This window comes from Chiloscyllium plagiosum, unplaced genomic scaffold, assembly GCF_037043375.1.
Source record: "Chiloscyllium plagiosum isolate Xiang-an unplaced genomic scaffold, Cpla_swu_hap1 HiC_scaffold_6, whole genome shotgun sequence".
Lineage (NCBI taxonomy): Eukaryota > Metazoa > Chordata > Chondrichthyes > Orectolobiformes > Hemiscylliidae > Chiloscyllium > Chiloscyllium plagiosum.
Window position 1 is genome coordinate 49,732,615 of NW_028270144.1, and position 21,457 is coordinate 49,754,071.

The window sequence follows — 21,457 nt, forward strand, 5'->3', positions numbered from 1 at the left end:
CCCTCTTCCGTGGTTACGTCAGAGCCCGGGTGTCCTTGGAGAAGAAGCACGCGGTCTCCATCAACACCCTGGAGTTGTTCAGGGAGAGGTGGGCGCCGTAGGGAGTGGAGTGCATTATTTCCCCCTCCAACTCTATTTTGATTTAATCCCTGCCCTCCCCTTCACTGTTTTGATCACACAGCATTGCCCTTTGATGTGAAGGGCACTGCTTGTCACTGGCCACTCGGGTGTTTTCCTTTTTTCCTGGTGGTGGATACTGAATAAAGTTTCATACACCTTGTGTCTCTCACTGTGTCTCTCACCTGCGCACACACACAACATGGGTGTTGGGAAAAAAAAATAAACAGGAGTCTTACCTTTTAAAAGGACAGTGATCTGTGTGAAAACTCAATATGTTTTATGTAGTGTTATTGTTTTGTTGAAACTTTGATTACGTCCCTATTTCTATTGTGTATTGTTACTGTTGTATTTTGTATAACTGAATTAAAAAAATATAAACAGGAGGCTTAGTTTCATCAAAAAACAAACAGGAGTTTCTGAGATTCTCATTCTCAGGACTGCCTCTGAGCTAGCTGGTCAGAGTCTCTGTACGTGAAAGTAAAGGGTGACTTGATGACGGGATACTGGCTTTGGTGGACAACATCAAAAATCAACAGACACCAAGTTATAGTCCAACAGGTATATTTGAAATTATGAACTTTTGGAGCTCAGCTCCTTCCTTGGGCATGATATGATGGAAAGGTATAAGACACAGTATTTATAAGCAAAAAGTTAACAACTTTAAAGCAAGCTGCCCTTCTCGAATCCTTTAATTAGTTCGGAGCTTGACTGCGGATTAAAATGCAAACTTGAAATTCCTTTCAGGTCTTTGCCCAAAGATAATTAAAGGTTTTATCAATGTACAAGTGATGATATTGCAGGTTAGACAATGCACTTTAGGTGTGAGGTCCTGCTTCGAAAGAGTCTGTGTTTTAAGTTGAGGTCAGGTTTTATTTTTTGACAGAAAAGAATCTTGAATGAAACAATGCCCCCTAGCGTCTTTGTATGTGTGTGTGTGTGTGTGTGTGTGTGAGAAAGTGTGTGTGTGTGAGAGAGGATTTCAGAGTGATAATGTGCGTGTGTGCATTTGAAAGAGTGTGACTGTGTGCACTTGTGAGTATGTATGAGTGTACATGTGTGAGTGTTTGTGAGAGAGTGTTTGTGTAGGTGTGTGAGTGTGTGTGTGGGAGCATAAGAGTGTAGTGGGGTTACTTGTAGTGTGACATGAACCCAAGATCATGGTTGATGCCATTCTTATGGGTACTGTTGTGCCTGCCACACAGTGTGTTTAACGCAGTAGGTTTAACGCAGAAAGGGGGAGGACTCCCGCATAGAGAGCCCTCCACTGGAGGGCTCCTGTTTATTTATCCAAGACTCCTGTTTATTTTTTTCTCTATTTTTCTTTTCACGCACACAGTCACACTTTTCCAACTTTCAAAAGGGAAAACACCCGAGTGGCCAGTGACAACTCTCCTTTTTATTTTTTAAATTTTTTTAAGCGCAGTAGGTCAGTCAGCATCCAAGGAACAGGAGAATCGACGTTTCGGGCATAAGCCCTTCTTCAGGAATGAGGAAAGTGTGCCCAGCAGGCTAAGGTAAAAGGTAGGGAGAAGGGATGTGGGGGAGGGGCGTTGGAAATGCGATAAATCCTTGTAGAGGGAGGAAGAGAGCTTCTTCAAGGAAGGCATCCTTGTAAGAGGATTCACAGTAGGTTAAAATCTTCGAGGAGAAAGTGAGGACTGCAGATGCTGGCGATCAGAGCTGAAAATGTTTTGCTGGAAAAGCGCAGCAGGTCAGGCAGCATCCAAGGAACAGGAGAATCGGCGTTTCGGGCATAAGCCCTTCTTCAGGAATGAGGAAAGTGTGCCCAGCAGGCTAAGATAAAAGGTAGGGAGGAGGGACTTGGGGGAGGGGCGTTGGAAATGCGATAAATCCTTGTAGAGGGAGGAAGAGAGCTTCTTCAAGGAAGGCATCCTTGTAAGAGGATTCGCAGTAGGTTAAAATCTTCGAGGAGAAAGTGAGGACTGCAGATGCTGGAGATCAGAGCTGAAAATGTGTTGCTGAAAAAGCGCAGCAGGTCAGGCAGCATCCAAGGAACAGGAGAATCGGCGTTTCTGGCATAAGCCCTTCTTCCAGCAACACATTTTCAGCTCTGATCTCCAGCATCTGCAGTCCTCACTTTCTCCTCGAAGATTTTAACCTACTGCGAATCCTCTTACAAGGATGCCTTCCTTGAAGAAGCTCTCTTCCTCCCTCTACAAGGATTTATCGCATTTCCAACGCCCCTCCCCCACATCCCTTCTCCCTACCTTTTACCTTAGCCTGCTGGGCACACTTTCCTCATTCCTGAAGAAGGGCTTATGCCCGAAACGTCGATTCTCCTGTTCCTTGGATGCTGACTGACCTACTGCGCTTTTCCAGCAACACATTTTCAGCTTGGAGTATCCTTGCCTGCATCATATAAGATAGGCGTGTACATGGTGGGTGGTGTTCCCACATGTGATGGTAGTATCCATGTCGATGATCTGACATGTCCTGCAGAGGTTGCCATGGCAGGCTTTTATGGTGTTGTGGTCGATGTCGCCCTGAAGGATGGGTAGTGTGCTGCGAACAATGGTCTGTTAAGGTTTGGCGGTTGTTTGAAGGCGAGAAATGAAGGTGTAGGGAAGATTATGATTAGGTAGTATTTATGGTTGGTGTTGATGTGTTCAAGACTGTGAAGAACATGGAATAGTTTCTTCACTCCAGGGAAGTTCCCAACGATGAAGGGTACCTTGATCATATCCCGTGTCTGTCTTCTGAGGAGGTCATTACGGTTTTACGCTGTGGCACGATGGAATTAGCGATTGATGAGTTGAGCATTGTATCCTGTTCTTATGAGGGCATCTTTCAACATCTTCAGGTATCCGTCACGCTCCCCCTCATCCAAGCTAATTGTGTGTATGCGTAGGGCTTGTCCATATGGGACGGCTGTTTTAATATGTTTAGGATGGAAGCTCGAGAAGTGTAGTGTCATGACATTATCTGTAGGCTCGCAGTAAAGTGTGGTGTTGAGCTGTCCATCGTTAACAGAGATATGTTTATCCAAGAAGGAGACTGATTTTCCAGAGTAGAGTATGGTAACTCTGATGGTGAGGTGAAACTTGTTGCTATCACTATGTTGTTGTTTCAGTGATTGCTGATGGTGATGCCAAGTTTCTCCAATTTCTTGATCTTGGTGTGCATGCAGGTGGTATAGTTCTGCTACTTCATCTGCTTGGCAAAGTCTCATGACTGTTCTGCTGGATCTTGAGTGCAAGTTGAGAATATGGGCTCCATCTCGATTTCAAGGTTGTGGTGCCTGCTATATAGTTGGTACATGAGATGATTGAGGAGTTTGCGAGAGGCGAGATGGCAGCGTTTCTCAGCACACTCTGTGTTGTAAGTTGACCTTAGTAGATTTGTGATTTGCAGTCCTTTTGAGATCTTCTCTACTTTCTTACATTTATTTGGAAATTTGATGTCTGTGTCTATATGCTTGATTTTTGAGAGAGCCTTTGTCCATGGAGCTGGCAGTTCTGGATTTATTTCAATATCCCTCAGATTGCTTTGGAGTCTAAGAGTCTGTGGTGCTCAATGGTGAAGACATTCAACAGTTGGCCATCTAAAATCCTCTGAGGTAGTGAATTCTGAAGACTCACAACCCTCTGTGAATGAAGACTTTTTTTTAGTTCAAAGTGATCAACCATGTATTCCAAGATCATATCTCCTTTTTCTGGACTCTTCAGCCAGAGAAAGGAACTTTCCATATTCACTCTGTCATACTGTCTCAGAAATGTTATTTAATGTGATTAGTTCCCATTCTTACTTGTGGTGTGGGCTCATTCTACTCAATTTTTTTTCATAGGGCAACACTCATCTCAAGAATCAGTCTTATAAATCTTTGCACCCTGTCTTAAGTTAGATTGATCCTCCCTTAGGAACAGAGACTAAAACTGTACGTGGTATTCCAGGTGTGGTTTTGCTAATGTCCTGTCCAGTCGCAGCAATATTTCATAACTTTAAAACTTCCTGATAAAGGCTAACATGGTATTTGATTTTAATTGCTCACAATACCTGCATATTAACTCTGTTTTGTCTACAAGGACACCCAAATTCTTCAAGGCACTAGCATTTAAAAGTTTTTTTTTATTTTTCCAACTAAGTGAATGCAAGACTGCATATTTCCTCATATTATGCTCATGTGACCCTTTGTGTGAGTATGACAATAGTCTAGAGAATGTCAATATATTGACAGAGGACATTTTGGATATCCTAAATTGCATTAAGATATACAAGTCCCCAGGGTCAGATGAAATCTATGCCAGATTACTTTGGGAGGCATAGAAAGAAATAGCTGGGGCATTAGCAGATATTTTCACATCCTCTTTGACCACAGGCGAGGCTTCATAATACTGGATCAGTCTTAGGTCCTCTGTAGTTTGTAGGAAATATAAATGATCTGGAGGAAAGTGTGGGTGGTCTCAGTAAGTTTGCAGAAGACACGAAGATTGGTGGAGTTGCTGATAGTGCCGATGATTGTGAAAGAATACAACAGAATATAGATAGATTGGCAACTTGGGCACAGAAATTGCAGAGGAATTTAATCCAGACAAATGCAATGTGATGCATTTTGGAGGATCAAATTATACTGTAAATGGCAGAACCCTTAAGAACATTAACATGCGAACAGATCTGGGTGTGCAGGTCCACAGTTCCTTAAAAGTAACAACACAGGTGGCTAAGGTGTTCAAGAGGTATATGGCTTGCTTGCCTTCATTGGCCGGGCCATGGACTACAAAGAGTTGGCAAACCGTATTGCAGCTATATAAAACACTTGTTAGGCTACGTTTGGAATACTGTGTGCAGTTTTAGTTGCCGCACTACCAGAAGGATGTGAAAGCTTTGGAGAGAATGCAGACAAGGTTCGCCAGGATATTGCCTGGTTTTCAGGGCATTGGCTATGGGGAAAGGTTAAAAAGACTTGGATTGTTCTGACTGGAAAGATGGCAGCTGGTCTAGATAAGGTCTACAAAATTATGTGAGGCATACATAGGGTGGATAGTCAGAGGCCTTTTCCCAGGTTTGAAGTTTTAATTAGAAGGGGACATAGGTTCAAGGTGAGTGGGGGCAAGTTTAAAGGAGATGTGCGGGGTAATTTTTCATGCAGAGAGTGATAGGATCCTGGAATGCACTGCCAGAAGACGTGGTGGAAACAGGAATATAGGTGACATTTAAGAAGCATCTGGATGTTTACATAAGTAGGGAGTGAATGGAAGGATATGGACCGAATAAGGGCAGAAGGTTTTTTTTAGTTTAGTTAGGGCTTGAAGATCGGCATAGGCTTGGAGGGCTGAAAGCCCTGTTCGTATGCTGAACTTCTCTTTTGTTCTTTTCCTGTCCACTCATTTTCACATATACATAATCTGTTTAAAGACTATGTTCTCTTCACAGCTTACTTTCCCACATAGCAATTTCCCACATCAGTAATTTTGCATACATTACAATGGTCCATTCATTTCAATCATTGATATGGATATCAATGGCTGAAGCTTCATCTTTGTTCCACTCCAAGATTAATAGACTGTCCCTTTATTTCTATTCCTTGCCAATCCTTTAGCCAAACATTAGTTCGTGCCAATAAATGAGCCCTGTGCATCAGCATTTTAAGTGATAATTAAAAACATATCATTAAAAAAACAAGGTATAAGGATGACATTCTCTTGTTCCATTTTATCTGTCTTTTCATTATAACTTCAAAACATCTCAAATACATCTGTTAAGCCAATTTCCCTTTTATACAAGCGCATAGTCGATAGCTAATCTCAAGATTTGTCTAGCCTGTCACTTGCATAATGGGTTCCAGTATTTTCCCTGTGGTAATAATATGCAGATTGGAAATGGGGATGGAAACAAAACTCAATTTACAGTTATAAATTGGAAGTATTGAATTTGAAAACAGGCTAATTAAATACAATGCAACTTATAGTTGAGAAACAGGACTCATGAGCATCAGTTAACATGGACTTATTAAAGTAATGAGAATTGTGCAGTTGGAAGGGATTTACAGATATAGAGTCATAGAAATGTACAGCATGGAAACAGACCCTTTGGTCCAACCTGTCCATGCTGACCAGATATCCCAACCCAATCTAGTCCAACCTGCCAGCACCCGGCCCATATCCTTCCAAATTAGATTAGATTAGATTACTTACAGTGTGGAAACAGGCCCTTCAGCCCAACAAGTCCACACCGCCCCGCCGAATCACAACCCACCCATACTCCTACATCTACCCCTTACCTAACTCTACGGGCAATTTAGCATGGCCAATTCACCTGACCTGCACATCTTTGGACTGCGGGAGGAAACCAGAGCACCCGGAGGAAACCCACGCAGACACGGGGAGAATGTGCAAACTCCACACAGTCAGTCGCCTGAGGCGGGAATTGAACCCGGGTCTCTGGCACTGTGAGGCAGCAGTGCTAACCACTGTGCCACCGTGCCGCCCACAAATCCTTCCTATTCATATACCCATCCAAATGCCACTTAAGTGTTGCAATTGTACCAGCCTCCACCACTTCCTCTGGCAGCTCATTCCATACACGTACCACCCTCTGTGTGAAAACATTGCCCCTTAGGTCTCTTTTATATCTTTCCCCTCTCACCCTAAAGCTATTCCCTGTAGTTCTGGACTCCCGACCCCAGGGAAAAGACTTTGCCTATTTACCCTATCCATGCCCCTCATAAGGTCACCCCTCAGCCTCTGACGCTCCAGGGAAAACAGCCTCAGCCTGTTCAGCCTCTCCCTGTAGCTCAGATCCTCCAACCCTGGCATATTCTTGATTCTATCTGCCAAAGCTATCTCATGTCCGCTTTTTGCCTCCCTCATTTCCCTCTTAAGTATATTCCTACTTCCTTTATACTCTTCTAAGGATTCACTCGATCTATCCTGTCTATACCTGACATATGCTTCCTTCTTTTTCTGAACCAAATCCTCAATTTCTTTAGTCATCCAGCATTCCCTATACCTACCAGCCTTCCCTTTCACCCTGACAAGAATATACTTTCTCTGGATTCTCATTATCTCATTTCTGAAGGATTCCCATTTTCTAGTCGTCCCTTTACCTGCGAACATCTACCCCCAATCAGCTTTCGAAAGTTCTTGCCTAAACCGTCAAAATTGGCCTTTCTCCAATTTAGAACTTCTACTTTTAGATCTGGTCTATCCTTTTCCATCATTATTTTAAATCTAACAGAATTATGGTCGCTGGCCCAAAGTGCTCCCCCACTGACACCTCAGTCATCAGCCCTGCCTTATTTCCCAAGAGTTGGTCAAGCTTTGCACCTTCTCTAGTAGGTACATCCACATACTGAATCAGAAAATTGTCTTGTACACACTTAACAAATTCCTCTCCATCTAAACCCTTCACACTATGGCAGTCCCAGTCCATGTTTGGAAAGTTAAAATCCCCTACCATCACCACCCTATTATTCTTACAGATAGCTGAGATCTCCTTACAAGTTTGTTTCTCAATTTCCCTCTGACTATTAGGGGGTCTATAATACAATCCCAAGAAGGTTATCATCCCTTTCTTATTTCTCAGTTCCACCCAAATAACTTCCCTGGATGTATTTCCGGGAATATCCTCCCTCAGCACAGCTGGGGTATAATGCTATCCTTTATCAAAAATGCCACTCCCCCTCCTCTCTTGCCTCCCTTTCTATCCTTTTCTGTAGCATTTGTATCCGGAACTTTAAGTTGCCAGTCCTGCCCATTCCCTCACCTTCCACCCTACCAACCTTCGCATAAACGAAATCATCCGACGACATTTCCGCCACTTCCAAACGGACCCCACCACCAGGGATATATTTCCCTTCCACCTTCCGCAAAGACCATCCCCTCCGTGATTACCTAGTCAGGTCCACGCCTCCCCAACAACCCACTCTCCCATTCTGGCACCTTCCCCTGCCACCACAGGAATTGCAAAACCTGTGCCCACACCTCCTCCCTCACCTCCATCCAAGGCCCCAAAGGAGCCTTCCACATCCATCAAAGTTTTACCTGCACATCCACCAATATAATTTATTGTATCCGTTGCTCCCGATGCAGTCTCCTCTACACTGGGGAGACTGGATGCCTCCTAGCAGAGCGCTTTAGGGAACATCTCTGGACACCCACGCCAATCAACCACACTGCCCTGTGGTCCAATATTTCAACTCCCCCTCCCACTCAGCCGAGGATATGGAGGTCCTGGGCCTCCTTCACCACCACTCCCTCACCACCAGACACCTGGAGGAAGAATGCCTCATCTTCCACCTCGGAACACTTCAACCCCAGGGCATCAATGTGGACCTCACCAGTTTCCTCATTTCCCCTTCTCCCACATTACCCCAGTTCCAAACTTCCAGCTCAGCACTGTCCCCATGACTTGTCCTACCCGCCTATCTTCCTTTCCACCTATCCACTCCACCTTCCTCTCTGACCTCTGACCTTCATCCCCACCCCATCACCCATTGTACTCTTTGCTACCCTCCCCCACCCTCCTCTCTGACCTATCACCTCCATCCTCATCCCCATCCCCAATCACCTATTGTACTCTATGCTACTTTCTCCCCACCCCCACCCTCCTTTCATTTATCTCTCCACCCTGCAGGTACTCTGCCTGTATTCCTGATGAAGGGCTTTTGCCCAAAACGTCGATTTTCATGCTCCTCGGATGCTGCCTGAACTGCTATGTTTTTCCAGCACCATTCTAACCCAGAATCTGGTTTCCAGCATCTGCAGTCATTGTTTTTACCTATCCAAAAGAGATTCCAATGATCCAAAAATGTGAATCCTTCTCCCATACATCAGCTCCTCAGCCATGCATTCATCTGTGCTATCCTCCTATTCCTGCCCTCACTAGCTCGTAGCACCGGGAGTAATCCAGGTATTACTACTCCCAAGGACCTCCTTTTTAAATTTCTGCCTAACTCTCTGTAATCTCCCTTCAGAACCTCAACCTTTTCCCTTATTATGTCGTTGGTTCCAATGTGGACAATTACCTCTTGCTGGTCCCTCTCCCCCATGAGAACATTCTGCACCCGCTGTGAGACATCCTTAATCCTGGCACCAGGGAAGCAACACACCATTCTGCTTTTTCGCTGCTGGCCACAGAAACATCCGTCTGTACCTCGGACGAGAGAATCCCCTAACACAATTGATCTCTTGGAACCCGACATACCCTTTGTTGCTTTAGAGCCAGTCTCAATACCAGAAACTTGGCTGTTCGTGCTACGTTCCCCTGAGAATTCATCACCACCTACATTTTCCAAAACAGCATACCTGTTTGAAATGGGTATATCCACAAAAGACTCCTGCACTAGCTGCCTACCTCTCTTACCTTTCCTGGAGTTAACCCATCTATGTGACTGTATCTGAGACTTCCCTCCTTCCTATAACTGCCATCCATCACATACTGTTGCTGTTGCAAATTCCTCATTGCTTCTAACTGTATCTCCAACCTATCCATTCGATCTGATAAGATTCGCAGCCTACAGCATTTATGACAAATATAATCCTCAGTAACCCTTAAACTCTCTTTAAACTCCCACATCTGACAAGAAGTATATATTAAAGGCCATTTTTGTTCCTTCACAATCTACAGACCCAGAAAATAACACTGTCTTGTTCCTCTCTAAACACTGCCCCAGGTTAAATTAATAGTTATGGCTTATATTTTAAGTTTAATCAAGAGACATATCTCCAAATCATATAATCAAGAGAGAACCCACTCTACTCACTACTGCAGATTCTCTACAGGCCACACTTAAAAACAAGGATTAACTTATCTGATTCTGTGCTGTGAACTTCGCCCAATAGTTCCTCCAAGATCAGTTGTGAATTTCACTGTTTGTTAATTTTCCAAGATGCACTCCGATGTCCAGCGATACATGAATTCAAACAGCAAAGGCAGTAACTGAGCAGGTTCGTTCTCTCTCTCTCTCTCTCTCTCTCCTGCAATGACCTCACCATGTGCTTCCTTTGTCTGTTCTTCTCCCTTTTAAAACTGCTGTTGTTTTGACTTTTTTTTTCAAAGTTTCAAAACAATGCAACAGCATATAAAATAGTAATTGCTGCTCCTGAGATTCGAGGAAATCACCTCCAGCACCTAAAATATCTCAAAAAAGAGCAGCTGTTACAGTCAAACATTTTTCCCATCCTCAATCTTGGATTTCCCAGAATGCATTTCATATAATTGGATAGATACTTTTGAAGTCAGGAGCATAATAGAGCAGGTATAATCTTGGTCTCTATTAACTTGATAGATAGAGCACAAATTTCAGGAAATGATTGTTGTTTTTATTTGACATGAAGTGTGGACATTGCTGGCTAGAACATTATTTGTTAGCCATCTCTAATTGCTCTGCAGAAGATGGTGGTGAGCTGTCCTCTTGAAATACCTAGAGTGGAGGGACGTCCACAGTGCTATTCAGAAGGCTTTGACTCAAAAACAATGATAGAATGTAGTATAGTTCCAAGCCTGGATAGTGTGTAGTTTGTCGAGAAACTGGTGTGTAGCTGATGGTGTTCCCATGTATCTGCTGCCCTTGACCTTCCTGTTGGTAAAGGTCATGAGTTTGGGAGGTGTTACTGGAGAAGCCTTGGTGAGTTACTGCTGTGCATCTTGTAAATGATACATACTTCTGTCGTTCAGCATTTTTGGTGGAGTAAGTGAAAGTTGAAGGTAGTGATCAGAGTGCCAATCAAGTAGGCTGCTTTACACTGGATGTGGTGGAACTTCTTGAATATTGCAGTATCTGCATTAATCCTAGCAAGTAGAGTGTATTCTATCACAATCCAGACATGTGCCTAGTAGATGGTGAGAGACAAGAGGCAAATTACTGCAGAATTTTCAGCTTCTCACCTGCAATTTTTATGTGGCAAGTCCAGTTCACTTACTTGTCAATAAGAACATAATAAATAGGATCAGGAGTAAGCTGTTCAACCCTTTGAGCATGCTCCGTCATTAATAGGATCATTGCAAATTTGACTTTCCTCACTTTCACTTTCCCGCCTTTTCTTCATAACCCTTGATTCCCTGACTGATCAAGATTTATCTCAGAATTAAATATACGCAAAGACTCTACCCCATAGCTGTCTATGGCAAGGAATTCCAAAGTCTCACTTCTGTGAGAGAAGATTGTTCTTCTCATCTCTATCTTAAATTAGCCAACCAAACTTCTGTGGACGGCATGGTGGCTCAGTAGTTAGCCCTGTTGCCTCACAGTGCCAGGGACCCAGGTTCAGTTCCAGCCTCAAGCTGGAGTTTGCACATTCTCCCTATGTCTGTGTGGGTTTCCTCTGGGTGCTCTGATTTCCTCCCACAGTCTAAAGATGTGCAGGTTAGATGTATTGGCTGTGCTAAATTGCCCATAGTGTTCAGGGATGTGTAGATGCATTAGGCAGGGAAAATGTAGAGTAATACAGTAGAGGAATGGGTCTGGGTGAGATACTCTTCGAAGGGTCAATGTGAAGTTGGGTCAAACGGCTTGTTTTCACACTGTAGAGGTTCTATGATGATTCTAGATTATGCCCTCTGGTCCTAGACTCACCCATCAGGGCAAACATTCCCTCAGCATACCCGATGAAGATCATATATGTCTCAATATTTAAATACTTTCAAATTCCAATGAGTAGAGTCTCAGCCTGTTTAACCTTTGCTTCTAAGACAATCCCTACTCACCAGTGATCATCCTGGTGAACCTTCTGTGAACTGCCTCCAACAAGATAATTTATTTTTTTAAATAACTGGTCCACATTGCTCACAATACTCCATATGTGGTCTCACCAGCACTATGTACAGTCACAGCAAGACTTCCATACTTTTATACTTCAACCCCCTTGAAATAACAGGCTAACATTCCGTTAGCCTTCCTGATTATCAGCTGCAACTGTGTGCTGGCTTTTTGTGTTTTGTGTACAAGTACTGATAATTTCCAGCATGTAGATAGCAAGGTATTCAGTGGTGGAAATGCTATTTAATATCAAGAGTTTAGATTCTCCTTGGCATAATTGGTATGATTGTTACTTGCCACTTATCAACCAAAACCTCGATGTTGTCCAGATCTGTCTGCTTATGGGCATGGACTGGTTCACTACCTGAGACATTACAAGTGGTGCTGAATGTGTTGTAGTCATCAGTGAATGCCCCTAATTCTAACATCATGTTGGACGGAAAGTCATCAAAGCGCCGAAGATGTTTAGCCTATTGGACACTGTCCTGACGCACCTTACACCCTGACCTTAAGTTCAACTGGACAGTATCCTCTCCCTCTCTCTCTCTCTCTCATACCCTCTCCCTCTCTCTCTCTCCCCGTGTTTCTCTCTCACACACACTCTCCCTCTCTCTCTCCCATGTCTCTCTCTCTCTCACACCCTCTCCCTCTCTCTCTCCCGATGTCTGTCTCTCACACACCCTCTCTCTCTCTCCCCGTGTCTCTCTCTGGGAAAAAAACTTGACTGTATTCACCTTGTGAGAAACGAAGCTCACTCAATTCAATAATTTCAGTCCGAGACAAGATCTGAATCAGTAGTGTCATTTATTTCGCTCTTGCAAGAGGGGTGTTGTGTCCACTGTCCACAAGGCAGGGACACACACACACTGAATTCAACTAGTACACAACATTTATGTAATTTGGTTCCTATTCTTTCATCCCATTGCTCCTCCCCTGTTTACATTTCCCACCTCTCTAAGACCGGCACCCATTACTCTTGTTTATCTCTTGCCTTATCCGGCCTTGTCTGTGACAAAATGCTTATTTCTGGCCTCACAAGGCCGTTTGACCACATCCTGATGTGGTCCATTGTTAGGTATATCCTCCTTCACTACCATCTATTTCCCTCACTTGTTATGATCTTATGACCTCATGACTTCTTGATTGTGGTTTGTTCTTGTTTTTGCAGAATCGGGAAATAGATGCTTATAACTACTGTTTGTACAGGCATATCTAGCTTAACCCCCTCCCCTCACAGCACCTTATCTATTTGTCTGTAACATCTACCATCTATTTGCAGGCACATTTCATTCTTGCATGCACATTTTAGCTAATATAAAAACAATTATGTATTTCCTTCAAATAGTTTTCATTCTTGTTGACTCAGCTCTTGGCTGAAACAATTATACACTGGTGTGAGTTCATTTACCTTGCATAAGTAATTATGATTGCAGAAGTAACACCACTTTACCTATATCCCACAACCTTAACCATGCCTCTCATGATTTTATGCACTTCTATAAGGTCCCTCCTCAGTCTCCTACGCTTTAAAGAAAAAAGTCATAGCCTGTCCACCCTCTCCCTGTGACCAGACTGTTAAGTTCTGGCAACACCCTTGTATATTTATCCTTCACTCTTTCCAGTTTAATAACATCCTTCATATATCAAGGTGACAAAAACTGAACACAATACTCCAAGTGTGGCTTCACCAAGGTCCTGTACAACTGCAACATAATTTCCCAACTTCGATACTCAATGCCCCAACAATGCCAGTGTGCCAAAAGCCTAATATATGTAAATGTTCTGGAAGAGGGCATTGTTAGTCTGATCAGTAAGTTTGCAGATGACATGAAGATTGGTGGAGTAGCAGAAAGCATAGGGGACTGTCAAAGAATACAGGAAAATATAGATAGACAGAAGAGTTGGCTGGAGAAGTGGCAGATGGAGTTAAGTCCAGCCAAATGTGAGGTGATGCATTTTGGGAAGTCTAATTCTAGAGCGAACTATCCTATAAATGGAAGAGCCTTGGGAAAAGTTGATGAGCAGGGAGATTTGGTAGTTCAGGCCCATTGTACCCTGAAGGTAGCTGCACAGGTGGATAGAGTGGTCAAGAAGGTGTATGGTATGCTTACCTTCATCGGACAGGGTATTGAGTATAAGAGCTGGAAGGTCATGTAAAAATTGTACCAGACGTTTGTTCAGTAGCACTTAGAACACTGTTTACAGTTCTGGTCGCCACATAACCAAAAGGATGTGGACGCTTTGGAGAGGGTGCAGAGAAGGTTTACGAGGATGTTGCCTGGTATGGAAGGTGTTAGCTATGAATAGAGGTTGAGTAGGTAAGATTGTTTCCATTAGAAAAAAGGAAATTGAGGGGGGGGGGGGAACCTGATTGACGGTCCCCCTCAATCATGAAGGGTATAGACAGGGTGGATAGACATAAGCTTTTTTCCCAGGGTGAGGGATTCAATAATGAGAGGTCATGCTTTTAAGGTAAGAGGTGAAAAGTTTCAGGGGGATACCTGCGGAAAGCACTTTACACAGAGGGTGGTAGGTTCCTTTGAATGCATTGCCAGCAGAGGTAGTAGAGGCAGGCACAGTAGATTCATTTAAGGTGCATCTGGACAGATGCATGGGGAGCAGAGGGATACACATGCTTAGGAATTGGGCGATGGTTTAGACAATGGATTTGGATCAGCTCAGGATTGGAGAGCCAAAGGGCCTGTTCCTGGGTTGTAAATTCTCTTTGTTCTTTGTTCTAACAATATGCCATCCTCTACTATGAGGTGGTCTCTCCTGGTTTTAATTCTAGCTGCAAAGGCCCTTTGGATTTCCCCATTAATACCAATTATTTCAGTTTGGAAAGGTCTGGATCTTTCTGTATTCAAAGTCTAATATTGTTAGCTGTAACTGGTAACATACAGAAAATTGAATGTCATGACATTTTTCCATTGTGGGTACTACAGGCAGTATATCTCTAATGGAAGGCAGCTCAATGCATCTGCATTCTCGACTCGGCTTCTTGGTCAGTGTTCTGATTTATAATTATTAGCACTTAATATTAGACCCACCTCAGAATGGAGCTTGAAGCTATGGGTGGCACTGTGTTTTTCTCTTTAAGCAGACAAAGTCATGGCTTGTGGTCGTAGATTATCACAAATCTTTATCTGTAACAGCATTGGTAGAATTCCAATACAACCACCAATGCTTCTTTGTCGATTTGAGTGTATTTACGCTCAGCATTAGCCAAAGTGTGGATGAATATTGGGCATTCCTCTCTGGTGGGTCACCTATGAGCTGATACCACTTCAATGAAAGACAGGGAGATTTTACATGTCAGTACCAGATCTTTCTTGGGATCATGGTGTGCCAACACTTTAGAGGATAGTGATAGGATGGTGCAATAGTCATAGGATGGATGCCAGATTGTGTATTAACTTACTGTAATAATTTACCAGCTCCAGAAATGACTTGAACTCCTGGACAGATGTGGAGACCAGGGCAGGTTTGATCACTCTCACTTTATTTTCTAACAGGTATGCCCCAATCTTGTTGACCTTTCGACCTGGGGGTCTGGAACACATATTGTCCCATCATAGGCACACACCTGCCGTGGAAAAATGCCTTAGGACAATATCCAAGTTCTAAGTTACCTTATTATTTTACCATTATAAGGATGTAATTGAGGTAAAGGAAAATTGTAATTGTCTCGTCAAGACTTGGCTTTGTTTTGGGGTTTTGCTGTGTGCTGATGTAGAATTACTTTTTTGGACATTTCCTGAGTGAGGCTTTGCAGTTGCCTGTATTCAGGCAGACTGATGAGGGTGTCCATTTGCATCATGATACTTAGCAGCTTACACGCTCCACTTGCCACATTTTCCAATAATAAAACCAGTTGTGGTGCCTGTTTGAAGTCCAGTTGAGCTTCAGCCAGTGATTGTTATTCCAATCACATCGTTAATCCCACATACGAGACTATCTCTGTGCATCTCATTAAGGGTTAAACCAAATTCACAGGATTCTGCCAGTTGTCTTAACCTAGTCAACAACACTAATCCGAATCCCCTAGTTCTCAAATTGTCAGTAAAAGTGATAGCGTCTCAGAAATAAAGGAAGATTGGGTTTTCTAATATCCCTTAACTATGTGAATCAGTCCTTGAAAGGTTTTTGTATCTGATGCCTCACGAAAATGTTAGGTTCCTAATAACAGAAAAAGCTGCAGCTGCACAGACAGTCAGGAGAATCACTCATTGTCTGCCATAATGTCATTTTCCTAGAAAAATAACAAATACTTTCCATATACTAACCCCAGTCCCAATGGCAGGTTTGAATGAATCAAACTTCTTAAACACAGATGTGATGTGAGAAAATGCTTACGCCATTTCAAAGTCGACTGTGTGTATGACTTTCTTGAGGATCGTGCTTTACTCGTTGTCACTGAAATATCTCTTCAGAGGCCAACATCCCATCATTCATTACCCTTTATTTACAAATGCATTATCTTTCACAATAGCGCTACCTCTCACTAAGTCAGACATCTGGCAACTCAGTATACCTGATATTCTTCCTTTTATGTCACCAGATCTCTCTGACTGGGGCTGTTAATCTGGTCCAATCAGAAAACTCATATTCTATGAATCAAAGAAACCGTACAATGTGGAAACAGGCCCTTTGGCCCAACAAGTCCGCAGCGACCCTCTGAAGAGCAACCTACCCAGATCCATTCCCCTATCTGATTACTCTACATTTACCCTGACTAATGCACCTAACGCTATGGACAATTTAGCATGGCCAATTCACTTAACCTGCACATCTTTGGATTGTGGGAGGAAACTGGAACACCCAGAGGAAACCCACGCAGACACAGGGAGAATGTGCAAACTCCACACAGACAGTCACCCAAGGCTGGAATCAAACCTGGGTCCCTGGCGCTGTGAGGTAGCAATGCTAACCACTGAGCCACTGTACCACCCTCTGAGGTCCAACTGGCTGACTTTATTACAATTAGTACGGGTGTCTTCTGGACTCACGTATGATTCTCTGATGAAAAAGAAATTTTAATATGCAGAAGGTCATTGTACACATTGGAACCAACGACATAAGATGGGAAAATGATGAGATTCTGAAGAGAGAATACAGAATGTTAGGCAGGAATTTTAAAAAGTAGGTCATCTATCATAGTAATATCTGGATTACACCTAGTGTTATGGGCTAGTGAGAGTAGGAATAGGAGGATAGAGCAGATGAATGCATGGCTGAGGAACTGGTGCATGGGAGAAGGGTTCACATTTTTGGATCATTGGAATCTTTTCTCGGGGAGAAGTGACCCATACAAGAAGGATGGATTGCACCTGAATTGGAAAGGGACTATTATACTGGTAGGGAGATTTGCTAGAGCTGCTCGGGAGGATTTAAACTGGTAAGGTGAGAGGGTTGGGAGGTGGGACCCAGGAAGGTAATGAGGAAAGAGATCAATCTGACACTGGTACAATTGGGAAATGGAGCGAGTTAAGCAGTCAAGGCAGGCAGAGACAAAGCAGAGAACAAGGTAGACTACTAAATTAAACTGCATTTACTTCAATGCAAGAGGCATGGTTAGGAACGTGGAACTGGGATATCACAGCAATTACAGAAATATGGCTCAGGACTGGCAGCTCAATGTTCCAGGATACAAGTGCTACAGGAAGGATAGAAAGGGGGGCAAGAGAGGAGGGGGAGTGGTATTTTTGATTAGGGATAGCATTACAATTGTACTCAGGAAGGATATTCCTTGGAATATATCCAGGGACTTCACTTGGATGGAACTGAGAAATAAGAAAAGGATGATTACCTTAATGAGATTGTATTACAGACCCCCTAATAGTCAGCGGGAAATTGAGAAACAAATTTGTTTGGAGATTTCAGTTATCTGTGAGAATAATAGAGTGGATATGGTAGGGGATTTTAACGTTCCAAACATAGAGAGGGACTGCCATAGTGTTCAGGGTTTAGATGGAGAGGAATTTGTTAAGTGTGCATAAGACAATTTTTTGATTTGGTGTGTGGATGTACCTACCGGAGAAGGTGCAAAACTTGAACGACTCTTGGGAAATAGGTCAGGGCAGGGAGTGAGGTGTCGGTGGTGGAGCACTTTGGGGCCAGCGACTATAATTCTAAAGGATAGACCGGATCTAAAAGTTGAAGTTCTAAGTTTAAGTAGTCTAATAAGGGGTAAATGTAGGGGAATGGGTCTGGGTGGGTTGCGCTTCGGCGGGTCGGTGTGGACCTGTTGGGCCGAAGGGCCTGTTTCCACACTGTAAGTAAGTAAAGTAAAGTAATCTAAAGTAAATTGGAGCAAGCTAATTAGGAAAGAACTCTCAAAAGCTGATTGGGGGCAGATGTTCATAGGCAAAGGGACGCCTGGAAAATAGGAATCCTTCAGAATTAAGATAACGAGAGTCCAGAGATGGTATATTCCTGTTAGGGTGAAAGAAAAGGCTGGTAGGTGTAGGGAATGCTGGATGACTAGAGAAATTGAGGTTTTGGTTAAGAAAAAGAAGGAAACGTATGTCAGGTATGGACGGGAGAGATCGACAGAGTCCTTATAAAAGTATTTCCAGGATAAGTTGGTTGATCGCCGAGACATTTCTCAGGAAAGGTCATTCGTCAATCCAGAGAAACTGGTATTTTCCAATAGACTCTTTGGCCATGAGTAGATAAAACTGCACCAGGTGAGGCTCAAACTCACAACCTCAGCATTACACACGCTGCCATACAAGTACCGCGTGCTGACCGATTGAGCCACTGCAGTTGCACAGGCCACAATTGTGAAGATAGGCAACAGACCTTCTCCTTATAAAAGTATAAAGGCAGTACGAGCATACTTAACAGGAAAATCAGGAGAGCAAATAGGGTACGTGAGATAATCCAAAGGGTTTTTATAAATACATTAAAGACAAAAGAGTAACTAGGGAGAGAATAGGGCCCACAAAGATCAGCAAGGCAAACTTTATGTGGAGCTTCAGGCAATGGGGGAGATATTTTGCATTAGTGTTTACTGTGGAGAAGGACGTGGAAGATATAAATGTAAGGAAGTCGATGGTGATATATCTTGAAAAAATTTTAGATCCGGTCTATCCTTTTCCATCACTATTTTAAAACTAATAGAATTATGGTCGCTGGCCCCAAAGTGCTGCACCACCAACACCTCATTCCCTGCCCTGTCGTATTTCTTGTGCACATTTAACAAATTCCTCTCCATCTAAACCCTTAACACTATGGCAGTCCCAGTCTATTTTGTTTGCACCTGTATTTTCGACTTGTCTTAATGACTACCATTCAGTGGCTCTGACCTCCATAATCATTAAGTCCTTCGAGAGGCTGGTCATGGTTCACAGCAACTTTAGCATCCCAGCCTATCTTGATCCCCTACAATTTGCCTACCAATGAAACAGGACCTTGGCAGGCGCCATTTCCATAGCCCTACACTCATCCCTGGAACATCTAGATAACAAGGACACCTACATTAGGCTCCTAATCATCAACTACACTCCACCTTCAGTACCATAATGCCCTCCAGACTAATGTCAAAATTCTGAGAGCTAGGTCTCAGCTCCTCCCCCTGCAGCTGGATCCTCAACTTTCTGATCCTCAGACGGCAACAGACCTCCTCCACAATAATCTTCAACATTGGTGCCCCACAAGGATGTGCTCTGAGCCCCCTATCATACTCTCTGTACACCCATGACTGTAGCCAAATTCCAAACGAATGCCATCTGTAAGTTTGCTGACTCTCACACCATGGTAAAAAGGATATCAAATAACACATTAGAGGATAGTGTTAATTGGTACTGTGTCTTTACTATTACAGTGGTTTGTAGTGGAAATGCTCCTCTTGATTACCGTGACAATGGGACGGCATCATGTCAGGTTGATGAACATCGTACAGGAGTGAGAGAAATGTAATGTGGAGATCATTGCTGCAGCAATAGGTCTTTGTAGCCCTAGCCATCTCATCAATAATCTCTACAAAATAAGATTTTCCTGACAACATGGCAAGAACATTCAGATCCTTTAAACAACAGGACATGCATCATTAATGAGGTTGCGTGGAATGAGTGAGTGTTAAGGAACTTATTTCAGATGCATATTGTCTATTTTGCAACATTTTGGGTTCTACTTTTAGCAATGCTTGAAGAAATTTATGATTGCCAGGTCTAAATAACCAGGTTGAAAGCAATGCTGTTTTATAAAAAAAAATCAATTATTCTTTCTACTTCTCTAATCTCTTCTCCTACCCAGGTTCAAGGATGTGGTTGAATGGGTCACCGGCAGTACATTTTTCTCACGATCCGCTTGCAGACAGCATTCCTTTGCAGACCACATCAACGTCAGGTGTGCATGGAGGTCAACTTCCTCTCTTCAAATTCAAACCTCGTCATGAAACTATCAACTGGAGGCGAATTAGTGCCATTGATGTGGACAGAGTGGCTCATGACCTGGACTTTGTCACTTTGCAGGAAAATATAATGAATATCACCTTTTGCAACATGGATGCTGAAAAATGTCCTTATTGCCAAAACCCACTGGATCCTACTCTATTGAAAATATTCAGATTGGCACAGCTCACCATTGAATATCTTCTTCATTCTCAAGAATACCTTACAGCTAATTTACAGATGTATGAAGAAAAATTGCAAGCATCAGAATTTGGAAAAGAACAAATTAAAAAGGAACTTTGCAATTTATCTGATGAAATGAAGTCTCAGAAACAGGAATGCAAACGCAGGAAGCAGATAATTTCTTCTCAACAGATGATGATTCAGTCTGGTGCTAATAATTATTATAAGGTATGAAATGTCTAAAGAAACAATGTGGTGAGTTTAAAATCATATTTATAGGCTAGGAACAAAGTTTGTTAATGATGTTTTGGAATTTAAGATGTGCTAATAATAATTTGAAAAAGTCCAGTCTTAAGTTTGGGACATAAACATCTTTTCATAGAGTTCAGCTTCAGTATAATAATGTCAAATGTGTTTGCATAGGTTGACCAGACGGTCTCTGGATGGTTTATTTTCCCTTTATAATCCAAATTAAAATCATAAAGACAAGGACCAGGATTTAGATCTATATTTAATTATTTGATCTAATATACTAATTAGTACACTTATTATTTCTTATAGTGTGCTGGATACACACAGCATTTTTAAGAATTGATGTACAGTATATGTTTTTGATTGACTAACAGGGCTGTATTGCACCTCGTTTTTGCATATGAGGTGATTTTGTTTTGCCATTTGCAAAAATAAGTAAGTAACTTAGGTGATGGACACTTCTTTTTGCTAATGGGATTCAGATAGATCTAAGGATCCACATCAAGATGCGGAAGGTCCACAAACATAACCTTTCAAAAACATCCATCACTCAGACACACAATAAGTTTCTGGATTAGTGGTGCTGGAAGAGCACAGCAATTCAGGCAGCATCCGAGGACAGGCAAAATCGACGTTTCGGGCAAAAGCCCTTCATCAGGTTTACTGATCTAGACCTAAAGTGTCAAAATGATATCTAATGGGATTATCATTATGTGTATTGATAATGCAGAATAGAAGGACAGGATTAAAATCTTCCATTTTAAATGGAAAAGTGGACTTGAGAAAAAAA

At 42.6% G+C, this 21,457-nt stretch overlaps 1 protein-coding gene across 1 annotated transcript in view; it reads left to right on the forward strand.

The window, feature by feature from the left end:
- Positions 1 to 21,457, forward strand: part of LOC122551042 (cilium assembly protein DZIP1-like) — a 191,868-nt gene that overhangs the window by 46,698 nt on the left and 123,713 nt on the right. Inside the window, exon 4 of the mRNA XM_087988540.1 lies at positions 20,096 to 20,643. Within this exon, the coding sequence (XP_087844666.1) occupies positions 20,096 to 20,643 (548 nt within the window). The remainder of the gene's footprint in view (positions 1 to 20,095; positions 20,644 to 21,457) is intronic.